General features: G+C 40.4%; 1 protein-coding gene across 1 annotated transcript in view; it reads left to right on the forward strand.

The window, feature by feature from the left end:
* The first annotated feature begins 1,100 nt into the window (after window positions 1-1,100).
* grk3 (G protein-coupled receptor kinase 3) overlaps window positions 1,101-13,593 on the forward strand; it is a 68,409-nt gene continuing 55,916 nt past the window's right edge. Inside the window, exon 1 of the mRNA XM_044144275.1 lies at window positions 1,101-3,495. Coding sequence (XP_044000210.1) covers window positions 3,383-3,495 — 113 coding nt within the window. The 5' untranslated portion in view covers window positions 1,101-3,382. The remainder of the gene's footprint in view (window positions 3,496-13,593) is intronic.

Raw genomic sequence — 13,593 nt, forward strand, 5'->3', positions numbered from 1 at the left:
TTGCGACCGGGATGGTGGTAAATTTATTTTCCCGTTTGTCTGTGAAGCTACACTTACCTTAAGCATCAACTACAGCACAGCAGCCCGCTTTGTTCAGTCTACAATCTAGAATTATATCATTTATACATATATATGTGTATGTAGGCACCTGCCGCAGCCTTCATTGCTGTTTGTTTTGAACCAGCCACAAGGCAGCAGCTTTGGGAGAAGAAAGGTTGCCAGACTCCAGGCATCAAACCAGTCAATTTAAAGAAAGGACTTTCTTTAGAAAGAAAGAAAAGAAAAGTCCTGATGAAGTCTGCCACATTCAAAGTAGGAGATACAGCAAACATGCGGAAGATGGTGCTCTGGTCAGATAAGACGCTTGTAATGTACAAGCAAAACGCTATGTGTGGTGTATAACTAGAACTGCACATCACCCTGAGCATGCCATTCCACTGGTGGCAGCAACAATATGCTCTGGATGCTGGAAGGATGGATCAAGTTAATTACAGAGAAATCATGTAGGAAAATGATTTAAGACTGTAAAAGGCCTGAGAGTGGAATAGAATTCCATCTTCAAGTAGGACTACATATCTGAGATCAAATGTCAAATGACCCAGTCAAAGTAAAACAAACTGCGAAATTGTGGTAAGACTTGAAATTTAACAGATGGTCTCTATCCAATCTGACTAAAGCATTCTCAGCCTGTAGATGTGCGAGGTGTGAGAGACACATGAGGTATGTGTCTCTGTTGCTACAGTGGAAATACGTGTTCATGCATAATACTGTTGAATTGAAATGGCCGCCACAAATTTCAGACTTTTGCTCGCAAAAGGCTTTGATTGTATCATTCGAGTACAATTATGCAAATAAAAAGGTTTTAGATTTCTCAGTGCATTTACAGAAGCATTACCGCGGCAGGCCAGGGAAGGGCACTGTATTTCTACCTCAACATCGCATGAATCCCCTATGTCATCCTGACAGATAAATGTAGAACCGTGATATTAAATGTCACAAATGGCTGCGGCTTATTGGCTGTTCAGATATTTAGGGTGAATCACGACGTCGCGACTAGTACGTGTATATTCACCTGCGGGCCAAAGCTCATTTGTGTATTCGTCAAATTTCTGACAGACATGCATTTGGCATTCACTAAAAAAAGAGGCTGGCTGAAGCACAAACGCTTCCTTCTCCAAGCACTTAAACACTGAGCTCCGGCTCCTGCCCCAGAACAAGCCGCTCCATGTTTTACCGGCCTCTCTCCGCCGCAGTGGGAGAGGAAGTCGAACCGAGAGTCAAGCGGAGACGCTACAGTGTTAGCAAAAAACCCCTACAGAAATATACAGCGAGGAGCGTTTTCGAGCAAACATATGCCACGTTTTTGCTGGGAAACGATACGCTTGACTGAGCGGAGCGGGCTCTATCGACTGGCATACGTCGCCGAGACAGCGAAGGGACAGCGTTAGTGCTCCTCACAGGCAGCTTGAGAGAGAGGGCTCCCCCATCACGGTCAGCCTGGCAGGCAGGAACCGCTCGGCTGTGGCTGGCTGGCGCGGAAAACGACGACCTGCTCGACTCTGCTGGTTTTTTCTCCGTATTTTCAACTCCCTGTGTGAGAAGACCTTCGTGTCTTTTTAATCTTGGCGTGGGAAAATATAACACTCTCCTCAACAATCTACCGTAACTGTTAATAACCTCGACTCCCAGTTCTGTGAAACCACCGCTGGACAGCCGAGCTGCTCTCCATCTCTCCGCGCACCCTCCCTCCTCTGCTACCGTCAATGTATGCAGCTCAGTGCCGGGTCTCCTCCCCATGCTCGGGATAACTCAACGAGAAGTCATGGACCATAATTGTCATCTTTACTGATATTTTTCACCTCAAGTTCCTGGGCTGTTTCTCGGAAGCGTAGCGAGACTTCCCCAATAACAAGGAGACGGAAGCAAGAACACTCGCAGCCGTTAGCTTTTTAGATAAACTGCTGCACGGTGTCGGAACAGCGCCGCTGTTAGTCAGCCAGCTTGCAATAACCGTGCTGACAAGTGACTTTACGGGCTTTTTAATGCAGCTGTCGAAACCCAGCAGTTCGCTCACTGGTAATTTAGCCTTCTGGCTAGCAGGTTTCATTTTTGCTAGCTAGCATGTTGGCTAGCTAGCAGGCGAACCCGAATATCGACACCAGCAGGAGGCTACAGCAGGTTAGCACCACGACGCGTGGATTTGGTTTGTGATTAGTTAATCACGCCGTGCCCGCTCTGGATTTGGAGCTAAAGCGTTCAAGGTGTTTATCCGCGTCTTTTCCAACGGTATTTTCGGCGTGATTGCTGCGCTCCGCACGGAGCACTTCGGCTGCAACAGGAAGGAAGCCGAGCGAAAAAAGGACGGAGCAGAAAAGGAAAAACAAATAGCCACACAGACAGCGGAGACTGGGATTGAACGGAGATCATTATTGTGAATGCTGCTTGTTTTTCATCTTCCGATGGCATGGACTTATAGGTGCCAAAGCTCGCTTAAAGGATTCCAATAACGTATCGCCACATTTAACCTGCCCTGGAGGGTCTCTTTCAGGTCTTTTCAGTAAATCCATCACCCGCCCCCCCTCCCCTTCCCTAAATGTGATGGTTCGAGCAAAACGAGCCACACGTGTTCCTGTTTGTTTGCTGTAACGCAGACCCTCTGCTGCTATCGAGGCCACAAAAACAATCCGGAGTTACATCTCACGTTCTGACTGCAGACTCCGCCTGCTATTTCTCTAAATTTGGACCCCCTCCATCCCCTCCTTACTGCACATTTGTTTACATTTGAAGGGAAAATCCCGAATCGAAACCCCATGTGGAACTGGAGACAAACCGATCGTTTGGGCACATTTTTTCAGCAAGGAAGTCCCGAAAGACGTGCAGAATTTGACAGCTGTCCACTAAGGCTGCTTATCACGGCAGCCCTGTGAAGCGAGGAAGCGCTGACACCAAAACGAGCCCGTTCCTGCTTATTTTAGCACCTTTCCTCACGGCGCAATCCGGCTGCAGTTTTGCGCCAAATGGGATTGCAAGGACGGCGATCGAGCTGATCCACGGACTACTTATTTAATTTTTTTTTTATCCGATCAGCCCATCTTAATGTCCCCCCCCATATGAATTCCCCTTTTGTGTCTTAATGATAATGGTGGCTTGAGGTTAGCAGCCGCAGACATCTACACTGTTCCGCTTCCTCCTGGCCCCCTCCCCTTTACCGGCCCCCTCTGTCATCGCACCTCGGGCCCTTGATGGTGGTCCCCTCCACTGGAGGAAACGGTTCTTTTAATTCACTGAATATTTTTTTTTTTTTTTTTTTTTTTTTTTTTTTTTTTAAGCGCCACAGGAAGACTGCTGTTTTTATTAATTTGCTCCTCCAAAGGGTCGAAAAATGGCGGACCTCGAAGCGGTACTCGCCGATGTCAGCTATTTGATGGCGATGGAGAAGAGCAAGTCTACTCCTGCCGCCCGTGCCAGTAAGAAAATCATCCTCCCTGAGCCCAGGTAAGCTCATCAGCGAGGCCCTATGATGTTAAGTGGTTGTGACTGTTTGCAATTAGCATGGAGTCTTTGTGAGGCGTATTTGGCTGCATAGGAGGAAAGAGGCGTGCTTACTGTCAAACCTGTCCCTACTGTACATGCTTGGTTTAAAGCAAAAAGGCTGATGCTTTCTGTGTGTTCAGTTTTCTGCAAACCACGCTGTTGCTCTCTGGCCTCCTGCAAGCAGATACCAAAAAACGGGAACAACTATTATAGATTGTGCATGCCTTTTTTTTTTTTTTACTCAAAAATGCACTGATCAGGCTTTTTCTGATCAGTGCAACGATTTTTGTTTTTCCTTGAGGCTTGATCTGCCAATTCCAATTTGGGCAAATTAAAAAAAAAATTTAATTAAAATTTTCCAAAAGAATGAAACTTATAAAAGATTTTGTTTGATAGTGTTGGTAGTTTTTGAATCCTATTAACAGCAAGGCAATTATAATATTAATATTTAAGTCATTAAAGTGTACACGTTTGTGCATCGTTTCATACCTTTCTAGTTTCTTTTTGTTTGGATTCTACATGTAGCTTGCAGGGATTTTAGAAAGCAAATCAGGGAGATATTGTATTCTCTGTAGTTTTAGCAACAAAAATAACAAAAAATACAGGCCACAAAGAGATAGATCTTTAGTTAGTTTGGTTCGATCAGCAGCCCTAAATGGCCAGTTTTGTGTCACTAAGCTGCTTACAGTAACTGTATTTTCAACCTTATTGGTATTTATTGATGCCTTCATTGAAGAACTGCTATCACTCTTGAAAATACGGACAGTTAATTGGAGTTTATTGTGAGAGCGATTAATCAAAGTACTTCTGAGAAATTTATCACAAGAAATGATGAAGAATGTGATAAATGCCCATTTTATCAGCTACTATGCTGCTCATGTCACCTTTAGGAGGCAGGAAATAATCCACTTTTCTAGCTGTTTAAACCATTTACAATTAGACTAATAAAATAATAAAAGAGGGGGCGCCTCCCTTTCCTGCTAACTGTGACCAAAATAGGAAGAAATTGTTGTATTTCATTTGTAATTTGCACGCTAAATATGAATTCGGTCCATATTTAGCCGGCCCGGCTCTTGCTGCAGTCAGGTACCACTCTCATTGGCCGTGTTTACAAACAAATAATTCCTCTATACATGTCAGCATGAAACGGGCATACCTATCAACAAAGAGGTGAATTGACTTAGATCCGTTCCTAACTTTTTTTTTTTTTTTGTGTTTATTTGTATGGATTGCAGCGTTCGTATTATTTAAGAGAGGATGATTGTTTTTGTTTTAATGTTAATTTACCTAGTGGATAATCATATTGTTTCTTTTAAATGTGTTTCCTAAATAAAATGGATCAGATTAGTGATTAACGGAAGATTAGCCACTTCGGCTCCGATTGATTTATCCATGAGGTTAATCCTGTGTTAGCCTGACTGGAATATCAGTGAGTGCTTCAAAACCAGCTCACGATTCCGAGGCAAATAGAAAGCAGTGGCAGGCTGTGTCCTTTCCATGTTCTGTGCTCCACAGTGTACCCTCTCATCGCTGTCACTTGCTCCCAGGCTTGTTTGACTGATAGCTGTACAACGGCGTTAGCTTCAAACTGGTAGCTGCTGCTGGGTCTTGCCTGTGAAGCTGGTGCAGCTGTGCTACCAGCATGTAGCAGCTCTTGATGTTAGCACCCACCCCCCACCCATGTTGTTTGCAAGCACCCACTCTTAAAGCCCCATTCTGATTGGACTGCCACCGCTTTGCCCTCTTATTAAGCGTTTACAGAGAGACGTGCTGCAGTGGGCTTCATAGTGCTTGGTTTTAGGTCATAGCGTGCAACTGGGTAAAACAGGATGTGGTTGAGATTTGGTTATTGAAAGTTTCTTTTCATGGGAGGTTTGTAAATGTGACAGTTGGGGCTGCACTTAACGATGACTTCTCTAAATTAGTTTAACAATGTTTTTTTTCTGATTGTTCAGTTAATCTAACAAATTGTTGGTTAATTTTTAGGTTACCCTAATGGGAGTGTACTGGAAATGAAAATATTTGTAACCAAAGTAATAAAGACAATTCTTTAATGTTGTAATATGCATATTTTATTTTCTTTAATCCATAGTACATTCAAACGTAAAATCTCAACCGAACTGTAGTAAATAAATTATTCAAGTAAAAGAAATGAAGTGCAACACATTTAGCAGACTGACAAACCCAAATCGTAAAATTCAAGTCACTGTTAATATGTTTAACAGTGTGAAGTAAGACTGGTTTTTTTTAGGTTTTGCTAAAATGTTGTTCAAAAGTGAAGTGCAATTTCCAAAAATGTAGCCTTTTCATTAAATTACGCAATAGTGCGAAACAATTTTTGCTCTCTCTCTCTCTCACACACAAACATTCAAATTGAGAAATGCTCACATTTCTCAATTTGAGGTCTGACCTCTGCTTTGAGGTCAGACATGCTTTTTCTAGCCCCTCTTTAAAACTACAGCGATTGGGCAAATACAGCAGCTAGGAATTCACCATATGAAAATCTGGGCTGATGTTAAACCATCTGTTATGGCCGTTAATTGATATTTCCCTACACTTCCCTTTTGACATTGTAAAAAAATGACCACAATACTGCACTGCATCACCATCACTGTCGCATGACCAAGCAAAATCCACAGGAACAACCCCCTCCCCCCATTAATACAAACAGCAACAATGTGGAAATATTTTTTCTTATTTCGACCCAGTTTTATTTATCAGACCCATGGCAATGTGTTAAAAACTGACAAACATCTGCAGATACCGATGTTGATGTTGATATATCGTTCCTCTAGCAACATTTCCTTTACAAATATTTACAGAACTTTGCCAATATTCCCCTAATGTCAAAAAAACACAGTTTTGCAATTGCGATTCATCTAGCAGTTATTAGCAGCAGTACCGTGAGTGTATGCAAAGCTTTTAGATTTCCACACACATTGGTTTGTTTTATTTTTGACTTTTTTGCATTGCTAATGTTCTTAGATCCAGATCTCATTAATGGCACATCACTGCTGCTTTGCAATCTGATGGATATGCTTTTCCTTCCTCCGCTGGGGTTGCTGGTTTCGATTTCTGCTGATTCCACTATGAAAATGAGCTCCCAGTTAAAGCTTTCTCTGGTCAGATAGTCCATTAAAGCCAGCATCCTCCTTTTTCTTTTTTTTTCTTTTTTTTTTTTCTTTTTTTTTTGTCCATAATCAGAGGACAGTCAAAACCTTTTATTTTATACCCTGATACATGCTTATGCAAATAGATGCTGTCCACAGTTCCTTGGATAGCAGCCTTTGTGGCAGATTGTATTTGTACCAGGCTGCAGTTTCAGATTTGCATGGGTTAATCATTCAGGTGGTTGGCAAGAACACTTACAGAGCCACAACTAGGCCAGTTACATTCAAATTACCGTCTTTTCCCGACTATAGAGCGCCCCTCACTATAAGCCACATCCACAAAGTAATTTCTGTTGACTTTCAGGATATTTATGAATGCACTCTAACAAATTCCAAAACATTCAGGAAACAAATCTGAAAGGGCTGCTCGATTTATAAAAAAAATATTGACATAAAATATTTGAACAACATCATATTGCCTGTATTTATTTGTCAATATTGACGATTATTTTATAGCTTCCTTTTCATCATTACCAATCTTCATGGGCTTTAAAATCTTGACCTATAATATCAGATCTGAGCATCAAAAGCAGTAAAAGTTATGTTATTGGCATGCAGAGATGATATAGATGACCAAATATGGAAAATGTTGGATATTTATAAAACACCAATTCATAACAAATATCCTGCCAAGGCATTTTACAAAAGTCAATATTATTATCTTTATTGTCTACGGCTGCAATTAACGGTTATTTCAGAAATTGATTAATCTACCAATTAGTCGATTAATTGGATAAAAAATAGCACATTCTTTAGATTTTTTATGGCAACTTGAGCTATTTTTTAACATTATTAGAAATAAATTAAAAGATGCAAATCAACAAATAGTTAAATTAGTTTTTTTTTTTTTTTAACGACTCTTTCAATGATCGATTAACCTTAAACAAAGTGATGGTTTCCGCCCTAAATAAAACATGTATCACTACTACATCTTCTGAATATTGTGCTGGTTTAATTGCAGATATTTATCGACTAACTGACACGCCAAGTGTTTTGCTTTTACAGAGCAAATTAAATAAAAGCAACGAATGATACTGTTATTGTTGGAATGACGGTGAATGGTAAGAGATTAGCTGAGAGGTGAAAAAATGAAAACAAGACACTGAATCACAACACCTCAGACAGTTTAGTTAGCCTCTCATGCTTTTGTGTGTTCAGAGAGCCTGATGGTTGCTAACAGAGAGCCATCATAAAGTGATAAAGTGATCTGGGCTGGATCGCCGCTGCGTCCAACTCTCTGACTCCCCTGTTGGTCTTGCTTCTGGAGGCGGGTCAGACCCGTTCACAGGAGGGTTGGCCCACTGTTAGCTAGCATACCTGTCCATCATCATTCCTGGATTTATTACAAAATAATCAAAGTTTCTGATTCTGAGCTTGGTCTTGCTGATGACATTGATGATTTCAGCTTTGTCATATGGGAACATAATCGGGAGTATAATGTTCAGATCAAATAGGCGTACACTGTTAATACTTGTAATCCAATTCTATCCCAAATATTAGTTCCTGGTAGACATCTTTAAATAATCTGTGTTGATAAAACTCAACTCCTGCTCCCTGTCGTTGGTCTGCTCTGATTTTTTATTTTTTTTTTGTCAGGTTCACTTTGCCAGTAAGCTTTCTCCCAGCTCCTAACAGTTGGAGGCTGGCTCTGTGTCCGTGGTATGCAAAACTTTATTTGCCGTGCAAATGATTTGGTGGTTCTATTGAACCTGGGGTTTTCTTTAACGCTTTACTGTCATGTTTTCAGTGACACGAGTACAGGTAGTAAAATTGATGCTAGAAATGGAAGTTATTCAAAGGTTCTCATTTGTGTCCGGATTGATACAAACAGACCCACGGTGTTTAAACAGGTTTTTTCTGAACCGGGTTTATAGTTGACTTATTGAACTCCCGTCCCCCTGCCCTGCTTGTCGTGCAACGCTGAAATTTTGCAATTTGGCGCGGATCATGAACCTTTTACTCAAAACGGTCTATTCGGAAGGTGCTGTTGCAGAGCAGGTTCACCAATATGATCCTGCTGTAAAAAACTGTTTTTTGGAGGATGCTGCATCAAAGAACGCAAATATACAAGTCTCAGCAGCTGAGTCTCCATTATAAAAGTGTGCAAAACTTTGTCTAAAAATTATTTGCCAAAAACCACAATTTTGTAATTGCGGTGTTTCCGTTAAATAAGGCAATTCAAATCAGACATGAATTAGTTTGTTCATAAATTCAAATTCAAATGCAAAAATACTTTATGGATCCCAAAAAGAAATTAAATGCTGTAGCTCGCAGCTGGCAGGAAAAATCTCCTGTAGCGGCCTGTATTTCAGCGAATTTGACGAAGCCTCTGACTGAAGACACTGTTATCCCAAGATAGTCTGTCTCTGTGTGAACAAAACTGCCCTTCAAAAAATCTAAATCATTAAAATGGAAGTGATCGAGCTCATTAAAATTTTTCATGTAATTAATTGCTTCTTGTGACAGGTTTAGTGGTGAGACACAAAAATTAAGCTACTTTAAGTTCTTCAAAGAATAAAAATGTTTTATCTGCGTAGATTTTGGGGTTTTAATGAGTGGAAATATTACAAGATTTCTTGGAAACATATCAAAAGTAGCACCACAAAATCAGCATTTTTGATAAAAAAAAAAAAAAGACAAACAAAGCAAAAAACAATACGCAAAAATAATCTCAAAATTTTAGAGGGACTGATTTACACTTAAAATAATCAAACTCTGATCAGATCAAACGTGTAGATTAAAACAAGGGGGTGAAACTAGCAGTACAGAGAAGGGGAAGCCCTGAAGGTACAGGGGAGTTTACCTGAAGTAGCTTAGTGGTGAAATTGACGCCTACATAAGCAGCAAATGTTTTTCTTTTTTTTTTTTATATATATATATATCAAAAAATAAAAGCATGGCCTTTGAGGTTATAGGCTCCAAATGAGCCCCATTAGTTATTACACACGACGATATTGAAGCTGGCCGAATAAATGCATCAACTAATGGACTTACAGAAGCACTATTATACAGCTGTCGAGTAAATCAGCGCACCAAAAGGCTCGCATTAACATGAAAACGTACTTTTCAGTCAGGTCGTTTATCCAGTAATGTGTCCATTATGTCGGAATGATATGGTTACATTATGTTTCCTTCCTGTGCAGTGTCACCCCAAAGCTTGTTGCGCTTTGAGTGCTTCAGTGGAATTACTCAAATTCAAAGTGCTAAGAGATCACAGAGGATGAGCAGAAGAAGTAAGAGCTGGCTGGCGGGCATGCGGACTTTACCTGCAAAACCGCTTCCTGTAAACAGCCGTACATGGCAAACTTCTGAAACAGGTGCATGCTGACAAACCTTTCTGTAAGCATGCTTCAGTTGTGGCCCTTGAGCATGCACGCATGCTGTTAGCATTTAGGCGGCTGCTCGTTGAGGTGGCGGGTTGCAGTCCACTGCGGCGCTCTGGAGGTATCGTGGCACTGCAACATTCTCGGCAAGCCGGGGCCAAGTCCTCTGACAGAGAAGTGAGATCATGACAGCCACGGTGGAAGTTGTGTAGATGAGGGGCGGGGGAGGAGGAGGGTAAGAGGATGACCTCGTTTTGTCAAAGGACAACTTTTGTAACATAGCTACACATATAGATGGATTTTAGGTGGCAAAAGTTCTGAGCAAGGGCAGAATCAAGACCCCATTGTGTGAGAGAGCAGTCTCAGTTTAATGGGATTATTGAGTTGGAAGGAAATCAAATTATGACAGCTTTGACATTTTAAACTTAGCATTTAATGTGGCTAACATTATTTGTAACCTCAGTTTCTGTGTGCATTCCCAAGAATCAATCAAAATGTATTATTAGTAGAGCACATCTGGACGTAGTGCAACATGATGTATATATTTTTAAGAAGTTGAAATTAGTGCAGTCAGACTGTCGGAGCATCAGTCTTCATCCAGAGACCTCTAAAGACAGACTGCGACCTGAGACCCTTCCTGCCCATAGTGTCACCATCCACAAATCTTTGAAGATACTCATGCAATATGAATTACGACATTTAATTTCCCCCTGGCCTAAAGTAAGTGCCTCTTACTGCATTTACACCTGTATGGTCCACTTTAATCCAAGTCCAGTCCATTTGGCTTGAAAGTCCTGTTTGTTTGGCGAAGAGTGAACATGCAATCGAACCCATGAAGTGAACTCTGGCCTGCCTACAAAACCAGGCAGGCCAGAGTTGTTTTTGTCAACTTTGTTCAGTTGAAGTAAACACTGGTGCAGTTTGAATGCATATGTAAACACCAAGCGGATTGGAGACTGCTCCAAAATACATATTTCGCAGAGCATTCTGGGTAAACGCGACCCAAAAATGTAAGTCAAGCACCAGCGGGAGAAATTACTCGTAGTTTATTACTAAAGACAAAGGAAATAAAATCCTAAAACCGCAGAAATCCAATTTTTGTTCAGGTTTTGTAAAGACAGAAGCTCTCAATATCTTCAAAGGTTTTTGTGTCATTTTCTTCAGTGGTTCTTGGTGCAGTGCCACCACAGGTGAGGAGGGGAACAAGTTTTTCAAAGGTGTGAAAACACCCTTCGATGTGATAAGCAGCATGACGACACTTGACAAACCTTCAGAGGACAAACATTTGGGCAACAGTGAGTTTGAGATCTAATTTTGGGCTGATCGGTTTTAAAGGGGTCTCCCTCCACCTAAGTGCTGCTTTGTTATTGCTTGAAGAGCTCCAGCATATTTCAGTAAAGGGCTGCCAGGAGACAGTGGAGAGAATTCTGGATTACTATTCAATATTTTCTTGGCAGTGTGAGCACACCCTAATCTTCGTGTGCTAAACGGAGGTTTTTCTCACAAATGTGCTGTTCTTTTTGATCCCGTCTGCTTCTCAACATGCAGTCATCATAAGAGCAAATGATGAACCAAAGGTTTGAAAAAAAAAAATATCTAGGCGAAAAGACTCTGAAAATATCTTTATTTCCTGGAAGATCTTTGGACGTCTGCCATAAATATATTTAAAGTCGCCTGTGAATGAGTTTCCATCTGCCTGTTCTCATAGATCCTTAGTCCTTGACTGTGACAACCTGTTTACTCGTGTTGTAAATGTATAAATGTAAACAAATTGGCTTTCACTCAAAACAAAAACAGAACATGAAAAAAAGAGAGAAATCCCACATGTTCATAAACTTTTCCCATGTGAAATCTCATTATTCAAGCTACTTGTCTTTCCTGATCTTCCACTGCCTCTAGTACTTTTGCTACATTAATGGTGTTGCTCATGTCTTAACCTTGGAGGAACAAGAATTTGCTCAATGGCTGGAATTAGATCTGAATGAATTAGTGATGCTTATCCACTCAATCCTCGTTGCTTCACACTGTAAGACCAAACACTATAGATCAGAACTGGATTGTTGGTCTGTCACTGTACAATTATTTCACTCAAAATAGGGTACTGAGCTTTGAGTATTGGCTGATACCAATATTGACAGTATCACAGTAAGTACTGTGATAAACGATAATATTGTTTGTAGGCTATTTTCAATTAATATATTGATAATTGCATAATAATGCAAGTTTCCACTCTCAAAGATTGATAAACTTTAGTTCTGTAAAGAACATTTAACACTAAAAACGACAAATAAAACAGCTTATAAAGTCTCTGTAACAAAAATTTACCCTTCAAAAAATAATAATCATCAGAATGGACATTATTGAGCTTATTGCTCATTATTGATTTGTTGCCACCTGCTTATCAATAACAATAGGTATGAGAACACACATTCATTTATTATCAACCAATGGGTCTGTCTTTGGAATGCAAATACAGCTGAATAGAAATACTGGAGCGGACTAAATACTGGAGCGGACTAAATACTGGAGCGGACTAAATACTGGAGAGGGCTGCTTCTGTCTGAGATTGTAGAAGCAAGCTGATATAATCTGATACCTGTTTTCTTAGTTGATATCTTACCGATTTCCGATGCCAATATCTGATTGGGAATTGGCTTTTTTTAGAGGACTTCAAGTGCATTAGATGTTGACACTTGGGATGGACAATTATACAGGTGGCTGTACTGGTTACAGTGTTGTGATTTATTTATGTATTAATAAAATAATAATAAACAGACAGAGGGCCAATTTCAAGATATTAAATTACAAAGTCAAATGTCTTCTTAGTCATACTTCCCATAGCATTTTTATAACATCTGAAGGTAACGTTGCGATGTACAAATCAATTAATCACATGATGAATGAAAATGATCGACCTCATTTTAATTTATTGGCTTTCTCATTTCTTCTTGCATTTCCTCTTTCTATTGATGACGCTGGATGACAAAATGCTCAACTCTGGTTGTCTCCACTGACCCCCCCCCCCTCATTTCCTCATTTCAGTAGTTAAGTTTTTATATCTACACTGTGATGGTTTTTATTGTATTTACTGTACTTATTGTTGGTGAATGTCTTTTTTGTTTTTGTTTATATTACAATACATAGGGATATTAAAGATACCTCTTGGTGAGGCGATGGTGGTAAAAGTTTGCCCAGCCATGGCTACTACTATCCAGTAGCTTGCCATCGTCGGTGTGTAAGTGTGTGTGAATGGGTGAATGACTGTAGTGTGAACGCTTTGGGGTCCTCTGGACTTGGTAAAGCTCTCTGCAAGTACAAGTATTTAGCAACTTCAGACAAATAAAATGTGTATTGACTAAAATCAGAGTCAGCAGGTCAGGCTTCTATAGATCAGTGATTGGCCAGAAACTTTGGTGCACCTCTGTATTGTAAAATGTGGTATTTTTCTTCAGAGTTGTCGTACTGTGAGAATTTCATACCTAGTAGAGCTCTGAGATGAATCACTTGAACTTTGGTACTAGAACGTTGTGGCTTTTGTTTTAAAGGCTCGTTAGTGATCATTAACA

Source organism: Gambusia affinis, linkage group LG17, assembly GCF_019740435.1.
Source record: "Gambusia affinis linkage group LG17, SWU_Gaff_1.0, whole genome shotgun sequence".
Classification (NCBI taxonomy): Eukaryota; Metazoa; Chordata; class Actinopteri; order Cyprinodontiformes; family Poeciliidae; genus Gambusia; species Gambusia affinis.